Here is a 27,843-nt window from a genome sequence, read left to right as displayed (position 1 = left end):
AAATGCTTTTATATCCCAGTTAAATACAGTCAGCTCAAAAAATCCATATCGGACCATCCCTAAATTCTCCACCCACCCACCTCCATCTGCACCCTAACCAGCTATATCTGTCCACTGTTTCATTGACAAATAGGATTCAGAGTTAACTGGCTTAGTGCAAAGAATGGAGCCGCAGAATCAGCTTTACTGTAATAACTTTTTAATGCACTTACACTAAATAGCCAAACTGTGGCTAATTGAAATGAACTATGATATTACATGGGTATTATTTACACTGACATTTATTGTTGTAACCAATTGTCGGGCAAGATGTTTAACTCTCTTTGCTAAAAGCTAACTTAATGTGCAATTCAGTACATAAACGTGGCTACAAATAATTTGTTAGCTGCTAAACACTAGCAAAACTGTCTGGAGTATTAGAAAACATGGCAGTGAACAAGCTGTAAATAAAATTCCCCCAGAGTAAAGTAGAATGCACTAAAATTACTGCTCATGGATTGGTGCTCCTGCCAAGCAGCTCAGGTAGTCAATACAAAATATACAACATACAGTATTTGCTGGTAAACTCATAAGGGATCATAGGCAATTGTTTGTTAGTAAATCAATATGCTGTCAATCAAATAAAGCAAGTGTGTTTCCAGAGATAAACGTGAGGTATCACAGTATCAGTTTCAATCTTGAAATCAGAGACAAAACTATGTGAAGAATGTCTGAGAGCTCGATGGATAAGAACAAGGAGAATTTTAAATGAAACACATCTTATCTTTTGTTTCACGTTGCACTGCGGTGAAGGGGGGAAGCTCATTCATAATTGAATAAAAACTGTACAACACTGGGGTTTAGTCACAGATAAGATTTGGTTTCACACATCCAGAAAACATGAGTGAATTTTACATCACAGCCAAGATCATAAAGATAATGGATAGTCTGAACTTAGTGTTGTCTGCATTACCGCTTACCACCTGGGTTACATTCTAGAAAAGGCTTTTTGCTTGGTCAGCCCCTCAGTACTTCTCGGAGCTCGGCAAGCCTGCTGAACACCATAATGTTTAATCAAATAAGTGATCGTATAGTGCTGGATTTGTGCCAAAGGTGCTATACTGCATTCAGATGGGAGCAACCTTCAGCTTGCATAGGCAGTGTACTCAAACATCAGCCAATAACAGGCACAATTATGAATGAAGATGATCTGCTTCCAGCTATCCATCTTTACCACAGACCAGACGCAATCAAAAGGCCATATGGATGTAGTTACTTAATAGTCTGCAAAGTGTAGGCGATTTACACAGACTATAAAAGGAAAAGAAAGCATGCCAAATAGCTGAATCGCTATTTGATAATACTCATAGTGTGAACAGAATTAACACATAAACTTATTTTGCCAATATATTTTATAATCATTTTATAGCCAATAGCAACTTTGGAGAAATATCTAATTGATAAATGGTCACATTTACTTACAGCGCTTTTCCACCTTCAAGGCACTGAAAGTGCTTTACATCAAGGAACCAACTACACACACCTCTGTATGTAAACACTGGGGGTGAGCTGGGTTAAGTGTCTTGCCCAAAGACACAATGACAGAATTCATCTGTGCTGGAATTGCACTGTGGGTCAGAGGATCTGACGGCTTTATCAATGATGTTCACGGTGAGAGAACGATTCGAACTGTCAACCTTTGGATCAGTGGACAAACACTCACTGAGCTACTGGTTCCCGCTAGCATTTTTTTCTGACAACCATTGTGATGATATTTACAATAGATGATTTTTTGTAGGATTCTGTTCAAAGTTCACATTTTAAACATGTGAAGGACCATATATGACCATAATATGTGAGAGAAAACTGAAATATGAACTTGCAAGAATATCTCTAAACTATAGGAACAAGATACTCTGTTGCTTCCGGAAAAACATGATGTTAAGCGAATATTTGCAGTCTTTGCGTTTTGCTAATTACAACCATTGTAACCATTTTGATTCGATTGAGATAAACATTGCTGCCCTGATTGCCAAACACAATATCTTTTTTACGATGTTCACAATCATGACATTGCAGCTTGGACTTTATAGCTGTATATTCATTATCTCAGCATTTCCCAAATATGCTCTTTCACAACTTCTGGAAAGCCTTTCAGCAATGGTTTAATGTAAAGAATATGAAATAATTGCACTATGAATCATCATGGTCTCACTGTATTTAGAGTGAACAAGAGAGTATATATCACCATTTGTGCCCACAACATCATCACTCACATATCAGAGAACAGGTGTTACTCAACGTGTTTACTTGACGCCTTGCTAATGTGTTGTCTGTGTTGTCTTTAATGTAACTGATGCATTTTTTTACAAGTTCAACATTAACAATGAAACAGTTATGTGTTCCAGGCATGTTCATGAAATAGGGTTGTCAAAAGTATAGAAAATCAGACACTCGTGGGCTGAAACTAGTATCAAAACTATATATTCACTTGAGCACACAAGTTATTCACAGGACAGGCCTAAATCTTGCCTGATAGTTTTTGAATGGCTTGCTGTATCAGAACAATTATAAGAGCACAAACTAGTGTACGCCCATAGATCACTATCAAACCTGCATGGACAACTGAGGGATTACAGTAATTTAAAAGAACATACTACAATTTAATGTTGAAAATGGCATTCTATTGTCTAAATATAGTTTTAAATATAGTTGTTGTTTTTTTGTTTCTTTTTATTATTATTATTATCATTGTGGTATCGGAGAGGGTAATGAGTTTTGAATTAATTCCTTAGTATTGAAATTAAGTTTGAAATTGTAGTATTGTAACGGCCTTATCCCGAAGACCTTAAAAACAAACTTTTCTTACCACACAATTAGCTTCATTTTGAATTATTATAACTTGTCCTTTCACACTAAGAATTCCTTACTGCATAATTCGGTAACCTCAAAACATTCACATCAGTGTAAGGGGTCGACTAAGCGGAGTAACATATTGTGCATTAAGCTAACGTCATTGCCGTGTGTTTGGTGATTATGATGGCATCTGGTGTGAGAGCTATACTCCTACAGTACATGACAGGCTGTGGACCTGTTCCAACAGCGACTATAGGGATAACTCACGACTTTGGCTTATACGAGGAGTGGATTAAATGTTCGCTGCGTGTCCTTCATGCCGCCCAGTCTCCTCCAATTTCAGGATATGATAAATCTGGGGCTGAGGGGGTAGTTCTTCCTGGAGAATTCAATTAGGTGGGTGAAGAGAAGAGGATCAGAGTCATATTAGAAGTCTGATCGGTGAGCCCCCCTCGCAGTAATGAACCCGCACCATGACGAGATTGATTTGGCTATAGCTCCCCGATTCATCCTGCTTTTTCATGTCACTCTCCAGAAATCCAATGGCGTCACGAACGGAAGACGTTTTGAAGTTTGGGGTTGAGATATGACTGATGGATTGGATTAAGTGGAAGCCAGAGAGGTTCTTGTACCTGCCAAAGTGTTGAGATAACCTTTAAAGGAGTTTGCGATCTTTTCAGGCCGAGCAGACTTGACGAATGATTTCGACCCCTGATCAATAACGCTGCCTGTAATTGCTTCACCTCTGGATTATCTGTTAAAAGCGAGGTAAATGTCCTCTCTGTCTGTGCAAACACAATTTATTTCCAAAGTACAAGCCCCGGTCAGCTGTGCAATGTATCTTTGGTTGGATTCTCAGTGCACTTTGTGTTAGAAGCTGACTTGCGTACATCATCCTAAAAGTGAGCCTCAAGGAAATCTGGCAATGGTAATTAGCTTTAATAATGTTTGATAAGATCTCTATTATGAGAATGGGAGGCAAAGGCATAACTACTCTTATCAGTGTGAAGACGAAATTGCACAGGTGAAATACCCTACTTCACTGATGATTATCATGCTTTAGTCAGTTGTGAAAAGTACTATAGTTCTAACAGTATGGAAAATCCATCAAGCAGATTTAAAGAAGTGTATAAGGACATGTTTCAGAGGGTTTTTTTGAAGGGATGGGTAATTTGACAATAAAAATCTAATTGTGATCCATGGTGATATTTTATGTTTCAGACTGCCACTAGTTAAGTCAATGTAAAATAGCTTTTGATCTGAGATGGTGCATTTGGGCTAGAGTGAGGACCATTCGAGTGCTTGGATTACATGTATTTGCAGAGCTGCATATTTGATACCTGCGTCTGGTGAGACAAATTAGATCTTAATATCTCCTGCCTCTATCTGCAAAGTAAGTCTAGGTCTGGTGTGGGGTTTGGGGTGAATGATTAGCAAACAAGAACTGACTCAATATTGAAGCAAATCTACTATGCACTGGGGCATAGTAGATTTGCTTCCTATAAAATTTAAAGTGCACATGAATTCTGATAGTCACAATCATGACTTTAAATTTTCTGGCATATCGCCCACCCCTATTTTGTTTCTTATCTTATACTAAGCAGCATGTCCAATCTGGCAACAAAAGATAATGTCTCTAATTTTCTTTTGAGTATTCCTGAAATGTCTTTAACAAACAAAACATAATGATATTTGATTTAAGCTGTTCACACCTCACTAAATCCATTGCTTTCTTTTTCATTAAGTTTTATTGGGGTCACTTTATTAGATTCAAGTTAAACCTACTCGATTTAGATTCTAAGCCGAGATGCATAAAGAAAGCCTGGTTGCAATTACGATGTCTGACATCCACTTACTGAGAGGTTCACAAAAGATTTTAGCATTTAAGCCACTGTCATTAGCTGCTGTTAAAAGCTTTGCTCCGCAGCTAAAATTGGACATGTCATTATGTATAGGCAATAGAGGCCTAAACGAATGTATTTAATAGCTAATAAATCCTGTTTTTGAGTTCCATTATGGACACTGGGCGGGTCGAACTATGATTTGTCGTATTATGAGCTAATATCTCCACTCAAGATAGGTTGTGATACAATGTTCTGCAATCAGGACAAGGTCAGCTTTTCTCTCAAATGACATTTATCTTTCCAGAAACCACAGTCATGCATTTCATCGATTTATTATTACAGCCACTTTACAAACAGATGTACCCTTTGTGCCTGACGTTATTTTACTTCCTATTTTAACACATATACGGTCAAAATTACCGTGACTTAAATATACCTATTTAGGAATGGTAAAAAACGATATAGGATGAGCATATACAATGGTTAAAAAAGTAACCTGCTGCAATACAAATGTGTTAAAACTAATGTAGTTGCTTTATTGGTATGTTGTTAAATGTGAACTGATTTACTCTCAATATATTATGTATTTTGTGTGTTTTTGTCCATGAGTACTAATTCAGCCTACTGACATCTTTACATTTCCACCATAGACTGTATAAAGAAGTGAACTAAAGGACTGTGACGTCACCCAAAGCATCTCCCTCCAGTGAAATAAATTAGTGGTTATGGGCCAATTTGGAGCCAAGTTCCATATTTGGAATTCCGAACACGAGTATCATAGCAACTAAAGAGCCAATCTGGAGTGAGGCTGTTGAAGGAAACACCTCTTCCCTGAACAACGCTGTTGCTAAAGTTAGCGGGAGCGACCTCGAGGAAAGAAGGCACCTGATTTGTCTGTTATTAATGTTCCTATCTTGAGTTACAGACACAATAGCGAAATAAAAATAGCACGATGATGTAGAGAGGGTCAATGTGAACATTTTAAAAACAGAGTGATGAGCCTGACAGCAGCAGTTACAGAGAGAGGGGCAACAGTATTCTTGAGCGAATTGGAGCCAGAGTTAATGGAACAGGAAACTCCATTATCACTTCCTATTTGTAACTTGTCTAGCAGGTTAGCTATGTCCATTGATATATACAGTCTACGATTTCTACACAAAGTGAAGAAACTATTGGTGTCCAGATAAAATTAGTCTGTACTCAAGAAACAACTTACGGCATGTAGAGCATCTTCCACCTCACTCCAGTTGATTGTGGAACCAATGGTCCAGAACAAGTTCACACAGCTGTTTAGAGACTCAATAGTCCCCCCCTTGTGCCAGATTTTGACATTTACTGGAGGGCTCTGCGGACTGCACCTTTGGAAGTGCTTACATTGTGTGCACATATCTCCGACGCCCCATTTCGGATGCGCTCATGTAGATTCTTATGTATCTTGGGGGAGTGTTGGCCATCTGGATGGGTTTTCCAGGGAAAAGCTGACCTGTGCTGTATGTACCGAGTAGCAAAAAAGCCCCAACTGTGTGATCCATCATTTTTGGGGCCAGAATAGTGCAGTGCAGGAGTTCTGAGCACCGAGCTCGTTGAAAAGTGGGGCTCCAAAGGATTTATCACGTCTCACAGCCTCATTGTTTTAGCCTCTGTCTGCATGCGGCGTGACAATGCAGCATAAACTGTAGCATTTCTCCAAAATGTCACCACTCAATCATGCTTCAGAGAAAAGGCTTTACGTGTGCCTTATTTTCATAGACGCAAATGAGTGTGATGCAATACTGTGGAACAGACATATTTCACACTCTGCAAAACCTATTTAAACGTTTTTGTTTTTTTCTGATTTATCACAGCCCTTGTAATGAGTAATGAGATATCGATGCAGCAGCTTGTGTTTAGATTTCACATGATGTAAAGGTCTATGTGAACAACAGCAATGTCATAAGGCACATAGAGCATTTCCCCATGAGACCAAAGAGACAGTGTGCATTTGTCATTAGGTTAGAAAAGAAAAAAACACAAGTTACACCTCCACACAGAACTTACAAAGCACTGTTTATATAAAAATACAAAACATCATTTAAAGTCATCTGAGATCTGGAGTATCTAAAGCTTTTGAGCCTAAAGTCATATCAATTTGTATTTTATCTGAGAAAACGCCAATCAACAGCAAGTTCATAGCAATTTTGAGGTATGACATGTTAGCATTTTGCAATCTCGTGGGTAAGTAAAGTCATAAAAGATTGAATAAATTTGATCTCAAGGTGAAATGGAGGTGCATATAGATAAAAAATAATCTACTGAGAAAGCTTCACATTTCTTTCAATCGAGTCAAGAAATCTTGTTTTATGAGTTATACGTATGTATGTTCACAATGGTTAAATAAAACTGCAAACCATGTTTTAAATATTTATGTGTATAAAGCCTCAAACACATATTGATCTTAAGGGGCTTGGGGAAGCGCTTTACAGCAGTCCATAATTCATTCACTCCACAGTCACACCCTGGCTGTGGCAAGCTACTTCTTTGGCCATAGCTGCCTCTGTAGACTGTAGGTGCTGTGTGGCCTCTGCGACCACCACCAATCACACAGTCACATTCACACAGGCAAGGTCGTGAATATTGTTCCATGATGCAACAGCAGTGTGCAATGCCAATAATAGACTGAACCGCCTGAACAGCATTTCAATGTATTATTTTAAAAGATGATTTTTTTCAGACCAAGGTTTAGTTTCTTTTCATACCTAACAGTTTCGATTGCTCACTAGCAGTCTTCCTCTGAGTGGTCTCATGATGCTGCTGTGACGTGTCCGGTCAGTTGAGTTAAACCGGTTTTAGCACTGACTTTCTACCCGTGGAGGCAGGACGACAAAGCAAACTGCAGTCCGACTTCTTCAGGACAGTATCCTAGGTGTTTGAATCAGCTGACTGGACACATCACGTGACTACTCTGAGGAAGACCACGAGTGAGCAGTCGAAACTGTCAGGTATGAAAACAAACTAAACCTTGGTCTGAAAGAATCATCTATTAAAATAAATGAATGGATGATCAGATGAACCTCACTGGACTATTTCAAGTATTTATGTGTTGTGCGCACTTTTGTATCATGTTTTTGCATATTTATGGAGAATTGTCGTGTGGGAGCATGGGTGGCGTATGCTTCTGGGCTGAGCATTGCACTGAATCTTACAGCTATCCATAAGGAGGGTTCGAATAGAGCCAAGAAGAGATCACAAAATACTCAAACATGCATGGATGACATGTAAAACCTCTTAAGGTATTCATTTATATTCAGGTAAATGTAAGCCCTCAGTGGTCTTCACTATGTACATATAAATTTTAATCTCATTTTGCAGCGAAAGGGAAATATTGCAATGTTCAAGTAACTGTTAAGTTGTATGCTTTCTTATGAAGAAGAAGATTGCATAAGAAAAAGAAGATATTAGTGTAAGTAAATAGAAAGGATCAAAGTAAAACTAAGAAGTAACTAATTCTCCCCCGGTTTTTAATTTGACACAGAGCCCGGTCTAAATGTGTTGGCGTATTAACTGGAGACATGTGGCTTGTTTTGGGTCTTTAACAGGCTTTGGGGAAATCAAAGAGAAAGGGTAAAGCTGATCTGTGTGTGTGGCACCTCTCCACCTGAGTCTTCACCGTAATTAAAGGCACTCTCACAAATTAGCATTAGCATGTAGACGAAGGACGTTGGATTTCAACACCTGCATCAGAACGCGACACGCAGCTGGATTCTGGCCCGATCCGCAGTGATATTTAAGCAGGTGTCAACACGGGACTATTTTTGTTGGAGGTTAAGAGGGTTGACAGTGAGTGAACGTGTCCTGTTTTGCCGGAGTAACAAACGCGGAGGTGACAAACAGTGCTGTCATTTTCCTTAAGAAAGATCAGGCACTATTTTTTGTTCAAAGGCTGTGATTTATTTCATGTTTCACCGCAAAAAGATTAGGATTAGAGGTGCATCCGGTCTATATTTACCGAGCTGCTGCGCATCCGTGGGCAATGTTACAGGGCACTTTTCAACAAAAAGCAATGAATAGACTAAAAGGTTTTCTGTCAGTATACAGAAAATAAAAACTTGTAAAGTGTGGCTGTGAAGTTTAGCGATCAAAAGACACAGCGAACATTCAGAAGTTTGTATTGTAGGATTTAACATTTTTCTTACAAAGTTCATTAACAGCAAAATAATAATAATAGGTTTGTATGGAGTTACAGGGCCTGTACCTGATTTTTAATGTATTTGAGAAAGGTTTTTCCAGTCCAGATATATTGTGTAAGCCGTTCTTGGGGTCAAAATAAGTCTTCTCTGTGATGCAACTAAATTAGAAAGCATTTTATTGTCCAGTAATCAGAAAGTGCACAGTAGTTGTTAGCTTTACCACCACAGCAAAACTCCGCACTGGTCTCAGAGTTGTGAAAAGTGGCTGCCAGTGGAAGGAAGCTAAAACAGGGGTCATGTGTCTGCGTCTGCTGTGAGGAGACTAGCTGCTGTGTTGTGAACCAGTTGGAGGCGAGAGATGGATTTGGTGTCAAGGCCGGAGAGAAGGGAATTACAATAATCTAGCTGGGACAAGAAGAGAGCCGGGAGAACATTCAAAGATGGCAAACCCCATATTCCCCAAAGTAGAGAGACCCAGTCAGATACAAATTCTTGAACCTATAGGCAATAAGGAAGACAGTGGGATAAAAGCAAATGTTGTGTCATGTCCCGCATAATCCACTAAGGGTAGATACCCACGAAATCCAATTTTAGAGTTCCCCTACTTGGTTATATGAACTCTAGGCTCCTCCTTCCTGCGAACACCCTTAAAAAAATCATTCTCTCCCTGCTAACAATTAGGACTTTACGTAACTTAAATCTAAGGCATAAATGGTCTCTGTGATAATAACTTTACTGTCCCAATAACAACACGTAAATTCATTTGGCCACATACATTGCCACTGTAAAACTGACCCCAGTTGGAAACTATAGTATTGTTTTGTCTTATTTGTACTTGCCAAAGTTGTAATTGAACAGAAAACATGGAAAGTCTTGGCAATGCCTCTAGCACTTTCTGCTTCAAACAGCATAAACCATGGGGTATTGTTTCATTTCCACTTTCTCTGTAAGAAAAAGTTTTGACATACCATAGATAAAAAATACTGGGGGGTTTTATAATATGACTGCGTTAGTTTAAGTTTTATTGAACAAAAGACAGAGGCTGCAGCATTCTGGTGTTTGTGAGATATATTTGGCAGAGGGTAAAATATTCACCACACTGGGGCCAGCAGCCAGGAACACCAAACTCAATGCCAAACAGTCGCTCTACTTCTTCAAGGCTGACAGATGCTGTGCGTAATGTACCATTTGACCGTGGTGAAGTTGAAAGCTTGTGCATAAACTTCAATCACCTTATTTTATATTGTAAGCTCTCAGGGGTGGAGGAGGGAGTGAAAATATGTTTTAGTGCAGACAAAAGCAAAAAAATGGCCAAGGTCTAAACATAAAACTGAAAATTTAAAAGAAACAAAGTAAAAGCGGAACATCAATATCAAAAGTATAATATATAAAAGAGGAATGGTAGCTCATTGCTGTACCAGTATTTGGGGTTTTCAGATTATTGAATGTGATATTGATTACATTGTACTTTGCTGTGAAATTTCTAAAAGGTAAATTCACAAATGTTGAACCTGATCATGTCTATTTTTTGCAAAACCCAAGAACTTGCTATATGACAACAATCTGCATTTTAACAATATGAATTTAAGCTGTCTGTCATCTGTATGAAGTAATTTTAGCCTAGAATAGTGTGATGGAATCTTCCCGGAAAAAGCACATTGCAACTGAATGCAAGCAGGAAAAAAGTGTCATGATCAAGATACTTTCACCAACAAAGTGTATATTCTAAGAGTAGGACATGAGAGACAAGTTTCCATTAACGATTTCACATTTACAACAGGGTGAACAAACTACTTTATGCAAATATCATTTCACAAACACTGAATTTCCATAGCCTATATATATCGTCATAATAATCCATAAAATTCCATACAGATAGAAAGCCACACCTTGTTGCTCTCATATTCCATTGTTTTCAAAGTGCTAACTAATTTGCTGGCGGTGGGATCTAGGACTGGAAGCAGCTAGAGCTCAAGGTTGTTGAATATTTGATTTGTTTGCTAGTTTTCTTCTGTACGCAATTTGCCAAGCTGTCTCCCTCACATATGTTTCTGCTCTGCTCTCTGGCTCTGGGCGCTGCGGGCCTACTGCTAATGTGTGCCGCCAGACAAGGTAAGCTGAGGATATGTCCTCTCAGATCGCCAGGCTACCGCGAGACACTGGCTGTGCTTCTTGCTCTGTGCAAACCTTTCATTTATACCACTGCAGCAGAAAATCAAACATGGAGTCAAAAGCCATTAGTGCTAACCAATTATATTCAAAACAAGAATATATAACAAAAACCTACACATAACTATACATTTTGGAATATTTTCTGCATGCGTATTATCTTTTGAAGAACATTTTGAGTGCCTCTGCAGTGTTAGATGCCACATATTTCTTTGGCTCTCAACAAATAGAGAAAAGGTTTCATGGTATTCCGAACAAGCTTTCCCAGACAATAGAATTTGTCCATCCAACCGCAGCAGCCAGCAACAAGCAGCCGCCAGTAAAGTGGTGAACAGGTTAAACAAGCAATGGTTTAGTTTATTGAACCATTCTGCAAAAGAAAATAAAAGAAAAACACAACATTTTAGGAAACGTGTCAGTTGGACTATAAAGGATTTAATTACTTGTATTAAGCCAATGAGTGATAGTTTTGTAGAACAGATGTTACAAAATACTAAAACTATTAATACTAAATAATAGATCTTCAAACTATTCTACCTTCTTACTTCAATTGTGTTCCTAGCACCATCTAAAAAGCCAAATTCTATAGGCAGCATGGTGGCTACATTTGCTATTGTGCTGTATCCTGGCCTGTTTCGATTGTACAACTGAGTAAAACTTCATAAATACATAAATAAATCAACTACTTTCTATACCGGTGTCATAATGCAAACCATATAATATTATTTTCAGTTTTCAATCAATAATGATGGTACTTTAATATTATCATCTGGTCTTGGAGACGTTTTGCCATAGAACAACAAAACTATAATCAAATTCTGTCATAAATGTATTTTTTCCAGTATTAATATTTGGCCAAATGAGTATCTAATTTTGATTTTACATTTTTTGGCAACCCTACACACAGATGATCCGGTTCAAAGTGTTCACCTCAAGGTTCAAAACATCCAATTCGGTCATCACTATTAAGCAGCCCTAATAGCCCTAGCTCTAAGTGAATGTGTCATTGAGGAGCATTACCAAAGAGGAACAGGTTGCTCCTCGCTGTTCCCAAACACATTAGTGAAACTTGACAGGTGATGTGGTTGGTGGAATAAGAAGCCTCCACAGTTCACAGTGTCAGACGCAGACAGCTGCCAGTGCAAGTCACTTTCCCTGATTGAGTGACGGACCCTGTGGTTTAACCATCAAAACCCTGTCAAAGCAGGCATACTTATTTTCAAACTGCAGATAATTTCCACCAATGAGTTTGTCTGACACAAGTCCCACCCCTCTGATGATAAGGCATGTGGCCCTAGCCGCTGTTTATTTCCAGGTTGACATTGATTCATATAATGTGAAGACCCGGTGCTGTTAATAAATGATATGCCCGGCCTTATTATGGAGCGCTTAGAATGCAGGAGTGATGAAACTTCCAGAAATGCTGCCCAAAATAAGGCTGCATAAGGTCAAATGTGTTAAGAAAAAGTAACTAACCATATTTTTTTTAAACAGAATGACACAATTGTGAATTTGAGATTTATCTGTTTTACATTTGTTCTTTAAAACATTAGTTAAGATGTATTTAGCGGCCTGTGCTTTCAAAAATATTTCACTGCAGTGATTTTAATTTATAATTCATAAAGTCATAAATACAAATGATCTCCTGGTAATGTTAACATAATTTTAGATGCATGATGAACTTGTTTCCTGGTGCTCCAATCCTTTCTGATAATTTATGCAATAACCAATAGTTCTCCAGGAGTGACTAGGTCTGCACAGATACTCTTTTTTACACAAACATTGAAAAAAGGAGAGTGTGCAACCAAATGCTGAACTTCATAAAGTAAATTATTGGAGCATTTTCAATTATTCCACTTATCCTTGTAGCGGGGTTAATTTGGGCTAACCACTGATTTACACCTCGCTGACACGACTCATTATACATGTCTTGGTTGCATTTACGAGTGTTAATTTACCCGGAATGATACTATCTGCTTTAGTACACCAAAGCCTTAACATGCCTTTGCAAAATACTTGATATTTACTGCAGCAAATAAACATTAACAACTGTTTTTGTATAACTTCACTTTCATTTTACCCATTAGAATTCTTCACTGGCACTCATTATGATTACATGCACAGGCAACTCCAAGTAAACAATTTTCGCCTAATTTCTTCAGAGAACCAGTCTGGCCACTCTTGCCCCAGTCTACAGTAGATCAAATAGCAGAGCAGCAATATTCAGGGGTGTCTAAGCATTAGCGCCAACACTTTATAGCTATAATTCCTAATCAAAACTGACTTGTTTACTCTGAGCATTCAGTTTTAGAGATGCCAGGAAATGCATCGGTCATAAGGTATTTGCTCTATGCAGCAAAATCAAACACATCGAAGCTGCCATACTTTCCTACTTAATGTAGCGAACCAAAACAATGAAACAACTCAAGCTAATCCGCGGTGGAGGAACCATAATTTGTGTCATTGCTGCTTGTGGAAACACAAACCTAATATTTTCCTGGCTGTTTCTAAGCCTGTAAAGTTGAATGTGTGAACATGGAGTGATCAGAGTGCACTGGATACTGGACGTGCGAGGCTCTGTGTATGAGCGGATTACTCTAAATGTCCTCATGCAATTTTGGGGGATTCTTAACACGACCCCACCCCCTTACTGAAGCTCTGTTCAAGTCAGACTAAGTCATAAAAGTGTTTTTCGTGTCGTGCTTGTAAAAGCATACTGTTAAATCATACAGGATCAACATAGTTTTTATAAAGGCAAGCCTTATAAACCTCACTGCACCCCTTTAATGCTACATATAGACAGAAAGGAGAGTGGACAACATGGGTTTCTATTAGATTAGATGGGTTTCTTTTGAGAGAAGATTGAAAGTGGCTTTGTTATTTTGAGTGGACAGCCAAGGTCGCTCCATTGACAGGGAGCAGCGAGAAAGAAGAGGTGAGTCTCTGTGGACCATTTACTTTTAATGCCTCCTCATCTGCCTCCACACAAGTTACCAGCCAGGCTCTCGCAAAGCAAGAAAAAAGGGAAGAAAAGCAGCCACCAAGAATCACGGCTGCACCGAGGACAATCGCTCATTACGCACCAGTGCCCTGATAGGCTCGTAATGTTTTGATGTAGTATATTCGCACCAATGGTCAGCAGAGCGCAGCAAACACAGATATCCCAGCATCATCTGGAGTAATCAATAAGTACAGGCCACCAAACATGTTCAAGGTCACAGTATATATATCTGAGCTTATGGCTGGTGTAAGAGAACAAGTGGTGCTTTGTCCCGCGGTTATTGCACAAGGTGTTGCTGGTCAAATGAAAACCGAAAGCAGCATTAATTCATAATGACTGTTGACCGCAGACTAGCCCAAGGATTGGACAGGTCACACCATAAGAAGCATAGCATACTTCTACGGTTGATTTTAGAAAATAAATTGAAAGTGCTCCAGTTTAGCTCAAATAAGTTACCAAGGGAAGTCTTTTACAGCAGTTTTCTAAATCATACATTGTAGATTTGAATCGAAAAGGAATGTCACCTTAGTGAAGTAATATCTTTTAAGGAGTGAACGTATTTTTTTATTACAGTGGAAAATTGGGTAGCAATAACAAATAATAACTGAAACAAAAGTAATAAGTGGTAAAGGTGTAGGGAAAAATATCTATATTAGTTAAATGGCCTGTACCTCTTATAACATTCAGACACATTTTTAGAACAGCTGCATTTACAATACACTGTATGATCTGAAATGCTTTTTGTTTTCTGCTTTTTTAATGAAGAATTTATTGAATCTGGAGCGAAATGCCCTTAAATACAATGTACTTACTCTTGTCCAAGAGTTTGACACAAGGTCTGGAGGTGTTCCTGGGTCGGTCAAACGCAAAAGACAAGATTTCCTGAACAGAAAATTTAGGAGTAGTTGGTCCTTTAATCAAATTAGATACAAGATAAGATAAGATCGCTCAAGAACAGATTGTCTTAAGTACTTCTCCTACCTCTGCTCTGGCTTTGTGGGAATAGTGAGAAAATGAACAGTCGAAATCAAAGCTTAGTGCTGTGTGTGCTGGGATTAACAGAATCTCCCAAGTGACCCTCAACTCAACACAGCAGAAGCCATCCGAGTTCACAGGCAGACAAGCCACATAATTAGAGTCAATCAACATCTGAATGAGACATCGGGCACTAACCGCACAAACAACACCATTTCTTGACAACTACTGTAAGCGCACAAAACGAATCTGTCAACATGTTGGCCTTGAAGAACATAACAGCATTCTACAGATATATCGCCTGTCAGCCCAAACCCACAGGACAGAGAGGTGACACATTTGACTTGATAATACAACATGATGGATGCATGCGCTAATAATGCTAAACACGCTATACACATGTCCTCCAAGAAACCAGCAAGGGTAAGCAATTCTGTCCAGGCATGTGGCGTCTCAAAGTGTTTAGGAAGACATATAATGATAGTTTATGGTAATTTGTGATAAATCTTCACATACTTAGATCATTTATTTACATTTTATCACTTGCAAACTGTAATATTGATAAAAATGTTTGAAACAGAAAAGGGTCCTTTGGCTTCCTGTTCAAAAGCGTGGAACTGACTCTAAATTTAGAATGATTTCTCTTTGTATTTTATACAGAGGGATATCAATCTGGTCCTCACTCCCTCCATCGCACCTTGAGCCAGAATTAAACATGTTCATGTAATCAGATTAGTTTGTTTGTAGCATGTGAAACGAAGTTCATTGGTCATTTACAAACAAAACCAAATTGTGGGCTTCAAGTTTAGGGTTTTGTTCATTGATTCTACAGAAATCCGCAATGTTTTTTTTCAGTTCCCTGTGATATCATTTCCTTTTTTCTTCATAAGCAGCCAAAATCGTTTTGATACACATGGACCATGAATGTTTCTGACTGGACAATCCACCTGTCAATCGTGCCCGGTGATCAGACTCACATCTTTGCAAAGTATTGAAGTGTGTATTCTGGATCCCAGGTAAACTCACTGGTGCTGCTGGGCCCGCCTCATAGTGGATAACTTAAACTTCTAAAAATGGCTACACAACTTTTTTCGGCATTTTTTAGGCTTATTTTTGTCTCCTATTGCACTAGTTTGATTTGGTTAAACTTTCAGGTGTCCACTACACTATTTCAGCCGTCTACAATGTAAGTTAACTGATTGTGGGGAAAATCTTTTGTTGTGGCTCAAAAACGTTAGAGGTAGGTGTCACAGTGAGACAAGAAAAAAGATGAAACTCAGAACTGCAGTACAACCAAAGACGAGCTGCGATCAATATCAAGCATTTTGGAATACTGGTCACTGAATGAGCCCTCCTCTCCCTGCATCTATCATCAATCTCTATCAAATATGTGACCAACAGTAAAGTGCTCCTCTAAGTATGATCACGTCAGTCATAAGAGAAAATGAAGGCTGTATTACAACTTTAAATTCCCAATGTGTGACCAGTGTATAATATGGAAAAAAGGTGGACACTGCTTTATGCTCTGAGGAGTGTTGCTATGGGTTATGACCTAATTTTGTATTTTGTGCTCCACAATTTTACTTAATATTGTTATAAACATCTATTTCACAGTCTTGATACAATATTTAAAAAGATGGTTAACGGTCCTCCCTCAGACACTAGAGGTTGTTAGAAAGTGGTGTTAACATCGAGAGGGAAACCAGTTACCTTGGGAGAAATGTACTAAAACTACCCCATTGATTCCAGGAAACTTGTTGGAAAGGTTGGCCAAAGGACAAGGACAATCCATTTGTGACCCACCTCTGGGGCTTGCAGTTTTGTAATCCTATCAAACGCCTGGTTTTAGTATGTCCGCCCACTATTATAGATTATTACCAAAATTTAATGGCTAGTCCTTGGCCTGTGCCCTTCCACCGTCATTTTCTATTAACAAGGGACATTCATTAAGAAGATTTGACATAAGATGGGGTTTTTATAGTGTTGGTGCTATTTTCAGGTAAACTTACTGGGCCTCATTTATCACGCGTTTGCTCGCTAAAATTGGATCTGATGTAGTTGACACTTGCATATCACACAAACGCTAAAAAAGATGCAGTTTTGCTCCAGTGAGATATATGCAAAACGCTACATTTTGGCCAACATGCACCAAACTATGAAAGAGCAAAAACTATGAAAATATGCACCTTTGCACCTTTCTTGGCATACATTACGTTTGCCAAGAAAGGTGCAAACTTCTGCGGCCTATTAAATCAAGTGCTGGTTCTATTTTGAGGTGAACCAGCAGTGGTGAGATTGAGGTAGCAGTCTCAACAACATAGAAAGTCTTCAAGTATGATTCACCCATGTATATCCAACAAGGTGAAATTAGCATAATGCTGTTTGAGTATGACTTGGATAAGCTTTGAAAATACCATGTTTCTACAAGATTATCTGCCATAGAGCGTCAGTAAAGCCCATCTTACATGACAGAAGAGAGCGGTCTGCCTGTGTGTGCCAATGTCAGCACACACCTGATTATGAGGCCTACTTGTAATCAGGCTAAAACCCCATGCATGTAAAGAGATGTAAATTGAATTTCTGTAGAATTTGCATTGTTTCAAAATGGATAATGGAAGAATGCTATTCATTTGATGCATGTTCAAACATTGACTCATTGAGGTGGTTTCATGACCCTCATCTTCAAATTTGAAAATATTTTGTGTTGCTATGGAAACAATTTGGCTTAGCTTAACTATTTAAAACATGCATTTCAACATGTCTATATTTATTGTTCAGTTTCTTTCAGTTTCAAGTCCTCACTGGTTTGAACGTTGCTGGAAATTAAAAGTTGTTGATCAGTGGGCCTTTTCACATTTTGACCCACTTGAAGGAACTTAAAACACTCCTCCAGCCTCCAAAATTGAACACAAACGTCCATGACAATAGCACAAATTCAGCATTGTCTTTTTGATAAAAGCCAAATTTTGACTAAATGTCAGCTTGGTACCACCACTGCGAGGCTTTGCAGGCTTCTTAATCCAGTCTGAAACAGCAGCGCCCTCAGTATTTCCCCGACCTCCTCAATGCGTCTTTTGATTGTTAAAATGGGGGAGGAGGAATCTCATTAGCATGCATCTTAGGGGAGAGTGGGCTGCAGATGCTCCATAGTGAGAGTGCATGACAGCCTGTGGGAGAAGCTGGGCCAGTTAGCTCATCCTGACACTGTTCCACGTAAAGATGGTAAAGGATTTGAGTTGAGAAAAAAAAAAAGACAAAGTGCTGCTCCTCTTCTTCCTCCTAATTCTCAGATGGCAGCCCTGACCCAGTTTTCACAAAGATGTCTCATGCAAACTTGATGATATGCGGATAACAGTGGAGGACGTCGCTTTACAGCCCCGAGGTGAGCCTGGAAACGGTGTGCAGCAGGGGGCCGTGTGGTGACGAACGGCGGGCAAAACGTGTGTTAGCAGCTCCGTCCTACGCAGTTAGCCCACATTAGCACAGATGATGGCACTGAGGCAGAGGGGGACAGGATGAGGGGTCTGCCAGGAACAGTAAGGGCTAGCTATTGATGTCTGGTGCTGCAAAAGACTACGCTTTTCTCGTGGCTGCTGTCTTGGCAGTTGAACACATACGATTTACTAAAGTGTTGCTGTATACATAACAAGTAGGGATGAATTGTTGTGATCCCGGCATTGGATATTGGTGCAGATACTGGAAAATGTGCTGGATCGGATATCAGCTTCCAAATACCAGTTCAGCCAATATCCTCATTGGACATATAGTGAGAGATAAATAACAGCTACATAACACTTTTGGAGCAGTTTTTATTTTTGTTTAAAGGAAATAAATGCTGTTTTCAGTCTCTGAACCGGTATTGGTTGATACCAGGTATGGCAGATACTTAAAGCTACAGTATCGTAATCTGTAACAGAACTGAAAAAGCTGGATCACTGCATCGTTAATAACAAAGCAGGGAGTTGAATGAGTCACTTCACACAGTAACAACAAACTCTACACACATACTTATAGCAAACTATGGCTCCCATTACAGCTGCACAATACATCACAATCAAATTGGAATCAGAGGCTTCTCTCAAACTGTAATGCTCCTGGAGGTATTTACAACGTACACTCTGAACAGAATCTAACTTTTTTGCAACACTTCACAATCACAAAAATCACAATTAGAATTTTTTCCAAAGTCATGCACCCCTAGCTTCTATTGACATTATCAGCAGCTTATGGAAATTACTCAGTGAAGTTCCATGAAACAATTGCTTGTGATCACCAGCCGATGTAACATCATTGATCATGTACTTACAATAATACAAATATGTAACAATCTTGCAGCAGTTGAAAAATACCGACAATTTATTATTTGCCCCACTATTGGTTAAACTGCAACTTGTTAAGACTCCTAAACTTGCTGGCCAGATGGATTTTTGGAGAGTTTGTGATCTTGCTAAGAATCCATCTTGATGTGCAAGGTAGGCAACAAACTGCAGCTTGTTGATTGAAGATTCAAAAAGAAAATGGGAAAAGGGAATAACACAACACAAAAAGTTTTGCAGCACTTTCTCAAATTAAGCTCTGTTTGGGGGGATAAACAGTAAGTTTCAGAGTAGAAATACATTCTCATTCGGTAGATAAAAAGTACAAGGCAAGCAACATATGGCTGTGAAATAAACAACGGTTCGCTTGGTTGCATTAAAGGTGCACTATATAACTTTTCTAATGGAGGGTACACCACTTTTCTCCAGTCAGATGTTCCACAGTACGGCATCGACAGTGTACATGTTTTTTTCAAGGTCAGACCTTAGCGATAAAAAACACACTGTTAATTGAATAAATGCAAGATAGTCAAGCTTAACATTATACTATTTAACAGTCCGGTCAAAGCTATCACATTTCCATAGAGAGAGGCACCTGAAAATTACACATTGCACCTATAAACACAAGTCGATTTTAAACTGAACTGCAGTAGAATGTAATGTTAGGCTGTGGGCAAACTTTGATTTATGCTGAACAAAACAAATAAAACCACAAAAACCATAACTCTCGAAGCCATTTAAGATGAAGTTATGTTTCAACCCTTTCCATTCAGGGTCGACCATTTCTTTCAATTCCATAAACTTATTTTGCCACATGCACGCACTCTCTCTGGGGTTTTAGTGTACCAAATGAGTTCTTTTAGTTTTGAATGAGTGTATACAGAATCTGCAAACATCCAAGGCTGATGTCAGAGAACACTCAGAGCTTTTCATCTGCATTTAACCAAGGCTAGCCACAGTTTAGGTAATCATCTATTTGTGTTCCCAAATGATACAAGCAATTCAGAAAGTGCAGATCATGCAGAGAAACCGCAACAGGCATGAAAGATATTTGCACTCCACAATAAAAATCAAATCTAAAAAACAAAACACTGAAGTGACGAGGAGGGAGAACAAATCAAGACAACAGCATCTCCAGGTGAGCTGGGCAACGCAGGCTCAGACTTCAAACCCTCGCAGTCGGAGAGAACAAAGACAGCAGTGGGAAGAATAAATATATGAGACAAAGGAAAGGCGCCATGTCTGTGTGGTATATTCTATAACAGGAGGATTATAGAACAAAGCAACTGACTGGGTAACTCTGACTGGGGTAGGGGAAGACCAGGAGGTGTCTGGAGTGAAGCTGAACAATGAAGGCAACCAGTGTTTCAAAGGCTTATTTCTACCTCATATCACCTGTCTCTGTCTGACTATCACATTCTGCTACAGTTGTGTCTTAATTAAAGAGGCTGGCATGGTGTTAAATCAAATTTCTGAGCTATCTACCAACGTTCCCTCATCTAAACCATGCCTGAAGTGGTTTTATGAATCATTTGTGCATGTTTGAGTAACCTTGCGATCTCTAGCAGTATTCAAACCCTCCTTTCAGTTAAGTATACAAGACCACGCGTCTTAGGCTCAGCCCGCAGGCCCACATAACCAGGAAGTTCTCTGCAGCGATCCCAATGTTCCCACCACACGGCCCCTTCTTGCTCAGCCCTTCTCTTGCAGAACATCAAGCAGAAGAAAGATAGAGCTTCAGAAACAAAACAGAAACCAATTCAACTTTTCAACACATTGCTTTTGGCACATATACCATTTTCAAACCAATAAAGTTTGATCTGATCTAAATATGCTATGTGTAAGCAATGAATACCCATAAAAGTGTAATTTCCCCACGTTAACCAATCTCAAGGAATTCTAGGGCTGTGCAATTAATCACATTTTTTACAAAGATTCAGTAATTTTTAATCATCCATTATATGCTTTTAAAAAAAATCTTTTTAATCAAGAGGTCTACAGCCAATTCATTGTCAGCAAAAGCATGTGATTTAAAGCAGAATTTAGACTTTTTGGTGTCAAATTAAAAAGATTAAAAGTATGTATTGCTTATGTTCATGTAATAATTATTGAAACCCATAAGTAATGCATAGGACAACATTGAAACTGAGTTGAGTAAAACCAGGATTGAGCAGTATGAAGAATAAAAATCAAATCTCCCAGTCCAGACATTCATATAAAGTCTCTTTTTTCTGATTCTTGTTAGTCCTTACATTTCAGCAGTGTGGTGTAATTCCTCCTTCAGGTAACTGGTAGCTGTTCCTTCCTTGAACCACTTTTGAAAGATACTGACCACTCAATAGCTGGAACAACTCACAAAACCATTTCAGTTTGTAGCATATAAAGTCCAGATGCACCAACACTCAATCAGGTAAGGATATGGGTTCAGAGTTAGGCCCATAATGTAATAAGATATCTCATAAGGTATGCATTTTCTCTGTACATTGTTCCATAGTTATTTGCAGAGTAATGAACAGTTACATAAGATGTATGGGACCATTTTCTCTCATAGAACAGAATGCGGTTTTACTGCCAGACTGCAGATCTCTTCTATGGTTAATATCTTTATAATTACTGGGCATAAGTTCAAAAGCTTGTCTGTCAGAATAAATAGAGTGAAATTATTTTTTCACAATAGCTTCAACAATATCTTGGTGCCATTATTCAACCCAGAGATGTGATTGCTGTCCAAAGATTAATAGGACACGTCTGTGGACCCATCCCTATGAAATAATCTGTGGATTTTCAGTTGTTATTTCTTTAAAAAAAAACAATGTGAATTGCCCATTGTTACATTGGCCTACAACTTATTATGCCAAAATCTGTTAATGTATCTAAACACGCATTATTAACTCACTATCCGAGGATCCTCCTTTGTCCTTTTGTGGACAATTCCAAACAGTTCCATTCAAAAGCCTTATGCAAGTGAACGTTGGAGAATATGATATCAGCATTGGCCAGAGTGGTTGACCCTGCAGTATGTGGGCAGCTCCAAATTTGAACAGCGAGAGAAAACAGTGATTTTATGTAATGCTCTAATGCTCAGTGTCTGAACCACAGGACATGCCTCTGCCCACACAATGCACCTAAACAGACCTGAAAAAATGTTTGGGATAAAGCCGGTATCTTTAGCACCATCAGAGAGTTGGCAGGTTTCATATAAAATGTGTAGTTGAAGGGATCCAAAGATCAATAATTCTAAAGCGGGGAGCAGGGTTCTTTCTGCAGAAAGTGGGGGGGGGAAACTCCTCTTACAACTTTCAAAAAGAAGTACAGTTATAAATATTGACATGAAGATCAAAAGACATTTCTGGAAAGCATCGTGACATCCAGGTGGAAAATGCATATAGCTATGGTTGTGATAGATGGTTACAACTCTTTTTTGTGCATCTCAAAGAACATGGCAGATCACATGGGCGTTTTAAAATTGGAATCAACAACTAAACCAGGCACATTGAAGAACATTCAAGGAACTAATTTCTTCAGCTTGTATTCTTTGATGTCATTTTTTTTTTAGGCTTTGTGGCCATAACTGCCTGTCAGAGCCCAGAATGTCAGATCTCAGACGCTAAGCAAGGTTGAGTTTCGTTAGTACTTGGATGGGAGACTGCTGGAAATACCAGGTGCCCAAGTGAGGCAGCAGTGGCTCAAATGGAAACTGCTGTTGTGTCCCTAGGCAAGACACTGATGTGTGCCTGAGTCTTGGTGGTGGCGGTTGGAAAATTGGCAGTCTCACTTCTGACACTCTATATATCCAGGTTTAACAATGGAAATCCTTAATCCATACTGTCTACTCCAATACATCACCATTCCCCTGATCAGCTTTATTAAATTTAACTTTTACAACCACTATTATAACCAAGTAACCTTGACATCCAATACCTTGTAGAGGAAAGTTTCTTATAAATTGGGGTAGAAAAGATGGTGGTACATGTAGAGAGATTTCTGCCCTGATAACACATATTTCTGGCTGCCAATCACAGCCTGGTACATTTGTCTATCAAGTCATTCACCAAAAACTGTCCTCTCTCTCAGAGCCATTCTCCTCCTCAGCCATTCTGTGTCTTTCGTCGCCGCCTAAAGAACCAGCCAGATCCCACATGCACTTTAATATTGATTCAACATCGACGAATTCATGCACCTTTGACATACGGATTTATTTCAACCTCGTGAGATTGTATTCTTTGATGTCTATGTTCTCACAACCTATATTTAAGTGAAGTGGCACCTTCTGTCTGATATGGGGAGCACTGGAAAACAACACTATGCATTTTCAAAATATATGTCTTCTTGTCTCAATAAGGGTGTTTATAGATTGGGTGATCAAGACGTTAAATGATGAACCTCAAGCTTTATTTGGCTGCAGATTTAAACAGGCAGCCATTTTAGACTGCCAACCATTGCTTTGTTTGCACATAAACAGATGGCAATTTTACAAGTGGGTATAAATCTCTCTGACTGTGAAGAAAGTTGACGCTAAAGTAGCTAGAGGCACAATAGTTTTGGAAGAATTTGTATTTCAAAGGCAATAAAGGACGAGTTATTTTGACTTGAGCAATGGAAAATGTAACACCCCAGGACAGCATTTAAATACTATTAGCCTCCAAAAATGGTGACATCTTGAGAGAATATGCAAATGTGGATATATCTGAAGATTATGATGAAATGTGAGATTTCAATGGGTTTTGTTTTGTGTTTTTTTTCTTCTTTTTTTTTTTTTTTTTTTAGCCAGTGAATGCCATTTGAAAAGAGGTGGTGAGTGGGGGAAGAAAAAGTGGTTCCCTCAAAGCCTTTTTAGAAATGTTTACCAATAGGAAGCTGAGTAATGAAAGCCGTGACGGAGATGCACCTGGGTATGCTTAAAACACACTTGTGAAGGTGCAAAAAAAGGCGCAACTCAAAATGGGGCCAGACGTCACAAAGCGAGGAGGAAGACCTGATTGGATTGTGCAAACAAAGCTACACCTGCACCGGAGCTAAGCTAACCATTTTGTCCTTGTGGAGATAAGGTTGCATTCACGCTCTAGAATTTCATGATGTTATAATTTCAAATAGAGGGTAGATTTGCTGTTTTTGAACAAAATATCCCAATTTATGATCCACAAATGTTGAATCTTATTAGTATTCTTAGGGGTTGGCTCCACAAACTTGCTATAATAATCTTCTATGGTGTTGAATTATGGCGCCACTTTCTGAAGCTATTGTGAAAAATAATCAGTTTATCTTTTATTTTATTTTACGGAGAAGATGCTGACTTTCGTTTCATAAGGATATGTCCAGTAATTGCAGATATATTAACAATATTGTAGGAAAACCAATCTGCAGTCATCAGCAGATTCTGTCCTCCATTTCAATTTCACCATAACTACAACAACCATAATTGCTGCTACTACTATTACTAGTCAGTGTAATCCCTCTTCATCCAATGTCCTACAATCTACTACCATTACTACAAGTACCAGGCCTATTAATTTCACCCAGGATTAGAAACTGCTAGATGAGCCAAGAACAAGTGCATTCTTCACTCACTCCACATTCACTTGGCAATTTGGATGATTTAATTTGATTTCTCCATTGAGTTATAGCAACAAAGCCCTGCAATAGGCTTTAGCAATACTCTAGCCACCTTCTATCACAACAAGACCTTCTTTTATCCTCTTCAAACATCAATGGCTAAATCTCTATAGTGGAAAAAAAAAAAACTATTGTCTGACCTGGGCTCTTTAAGATGGTCAATTCCCTGTTGGAGTGGTAGCCTCATCCACCACAAATTGGTCCTATTTCTCAGTGTTTTCTTTGCAATGAGGAAAAACAGAGCTCTTGTTAAGGAAATGCATGCATCTCGGGGCGGCTTACACAGAAGGGGGCCAGGAACAATTTGTGCTGGAGATGGCCTTAATCAAGATTTGTTGTGTGGATACTATTTTTAAAATCACGCTTTTCCAGACCACACAGTTTAGCGCATTAGCATCTGAATATCATATATACGCCGCTGCAGTGTGATTATGTTATAATGTCAGTGATAGGTAATATACATAATAACATAATTGCTATACAAGCCGACAGAACATATGATTAAAGTGCATGTGTAATGGCAATAGAATAAAGATGTTTACGTTGATAAAGGCTGACACTGAGCTATTGCAAGTGGGTGTAGGTAGCTGTCCGTGCGTGGAAAACGAGCAGTTTTGGCATGGGGCCTGTATAATACACAATTTGCCCAGAGTCCAGCCATTGTACTTTATCAAAGACAAAAAAGGCAATCAATACAGAAAGAATTAAAACTATGGATTTGAAAGTTTAAAAGAAAAGCTTAAGGGGGTTCTTCAACATATAGTTCATTGACTAATCACTTACAGGGCTCCAAATGCTTCACTGGTGCGTAATGCTGTTTCCCTGTTACAGTAATGCCCATTCGTCTAAAAGTAGTGCTAATGTAAAGGAAAAAAGTAGCATACAAGAAAGATATAGGGAACCAGGCTACCCTCTAGTGGCACCAGAACGCGCTGAACCGTGGCACACATGAAAAAGCTGGGGATGCAAAACCAAAACGCACGGGAAAGACTAAAAAAGTGCTTTGTGGCCTGGATGGATTCGCGAAGGGAATTACATATTGCTCTTATCATAATGGTAGGGCTGTTTACTTTAAATGCAAATCAGAGTCGACACTAAGGGTTTTATTTTTCTCAATGCTTGCGTTTTTCCCTGACTTTTCAAGAAAGAAAGCTTTGATGTTGGCAGTGGAAGGATCGATGCGCGCACGGGAGAAGGGAGAGGGGCGAGAGGGAGCTTTGGTGAGGAGGGGGTGAAAGCGGTAGGATGAAAACGCACTTGAGAGGGTGTGTGGGTGCGTGGGTGAGGAGGGCCTATTGCTGTGTGCCGCCATCAGCACAGATAGATAGACCCTATGTTTTAAGCAGCGCCTAAAAAAGAAACCAGTGTCGGATCAAGTCACGTCAACGACAACGATTTTATTGTCTCCAATGACGAAAACACCCCTCAGCCGTGCGCAACGTGATAAAGTTTGTGTTGAGGAAATATCACGAATTGGAAGTGCCTGACCCGACTGCACCATTTATTTCCGTTTCATTTCGACTGATAGAGCTGTGCGTCAGGATAGAATCTGGTAGGAAAAGAATACGAGGATAAATGGGATGTAGCGAGCTTCTCTGCAACATCCCCGTGTCATTTGTGGAGCGTGTGTGAAGGCCTGTGGTGCTGATGCGGAGAAATAACTTTATGGGGGCAGATAAGGGGGGAGAAAAGCAAAGCCACTTAGTTTTTTGGGGGGGAGGGCTCTTCACGTTACGCACGACGCTGATACTGTATTTTGCGATGACCAACGCAAGAAAGTCATATATGAGGGGGAAAAAACAAGCCAAATCCAACAAGTACAAAACAAAGCAACAGCTAAATCACAGACATCTCACGGGAAGGCGATGAATTAATAATCAAAGCTACTTACATGGAGCTGATGTTTTTGAATAACTCCGCTATGTCAACAGTGGTCCCATTGTTGGCAGTGTCTTGCACGGCCAGTAAAGGGAAAAACCTTCCGTTGTCGGACTTATTGCAATAGATCTCTGTTTGGGAGCAACTGCAGGTCGGCGGGCAGTCCAGCATGGAGCTCAGATAGTCCTGGAATATACTCATGAGAAACAAAACCTTCCACCAGCAAATCCGCGTCGCGTAAAACCATAGATCCATGTCTCCGGTTCAAGGGGAACGAGGCAAGCCGACGTCCTGTGGTCCAGAGCGGGAAAAAGAGAGGTGCAGGAGGGAGGGAAGAGGGAGGAAGAGGAGGAGGATGGTGCGTTTGTACAGAGGATGCCCTGTGAGAGCGGTGGATGGATGCTGCTGCTGCTGTAGTGTCCTTGCGCCTCGTTGAATAAGAGCGAAAAAAGGGGGGAAAAAAAGAATGAAATCAAAAACACCAAAGCGATTTATAAGGATCCACTCGGCGTTGAGGTGTAAAAGGCATGGTGATGTTGGTGCGGAAAGCCGTGCCGTTCCGTTTGCGCTGCTGCTGCCGTCGTGTCTCTCCGCGCAGGACCAGGACGACTGGTTGGAGAGGAGACGTATACATAAAATGAGAAGTTGGAGCATCAAGTCCCTCCTACCGGCTACAGTCAGACTGACACCTGCAGCCACTGCATGCAAGCAACATCCTCACAGCCGCACCACGGACGTCATATACGAGGCTTAGGTGTCTGTAGAAGGACAGCTCGGTGCTTAAACTCACGCGTTTTTAAAAATTGTGACAAAGAATAAAACGCAACAAGCCGCGGTTACGCAAATGCACTTCCAACATTGACTTGGATGTCTGTTTGATCAAATGCGCCTGATTTCACTTCTTAAAGCATTAAAGACTAAATAAGTTTACATAAAATAGGGAAGAGTAGACATGTGTTAGTATAACGTCATGATTTACTAAGTATAGAATCAATCCTATACACGACAAAATTGTCTTCCATCTGAATACCCACATCCATTCTGAC

The 27,843-nt window shown here is 39.5% G+C and overlaps 1 protein-coding gene across 2 annotated transcripts in view; it reads right to left on the bottom strand.

Moving 5' to 3' along the window:
- The window catches only part of ntrk3b (neurotrophic tyrosine kinase, receptor, type 3b), a 222,742-nt gene extending 195,356 nt beyond the window's left edge, over positions 1-27,386 (bottom strand). The window contains exon 1 of one of the 2 annotated variants that reach the window (XM_033990909.2): positions 26,811-27,386. In XM_033990909.2, coding sequence (XP_033846800.1) covers positions 26,811-27,052 — 242 coding nt within the window. In that variant the 5' untranslated portion in view covers positions 27,053-27,386. The remainder of the gene's footprint in view (positions 1-26,810) is intronic. The other variant, XM_033990917.2, reaches the window with a different exon arrangement.
- Between the last annotated feature and the right edge of the window lie 457 nt (positions 27,387-27,843).

Source organism: Periophthalmus magnuspinnatus, chromosome 3, assembly GCF_009829125.3.
Source record: "Periophthalmus magnuspinnatus isolate fPerMag1 chromosome 3, fPerMag1.2.pri, whole genome shotgun sequence".
NCBI lineage: Eukaryota > Metazoa > Chordata > Actinopteri > Gobiiformes > Gobiidae > Periophthalmus > Periophthalmus magnuspinnatus.
Note: the sequence above shows the minus strand (reverse complement) of the source record. Positions and strands in the feature narration are given on the sequence as shown.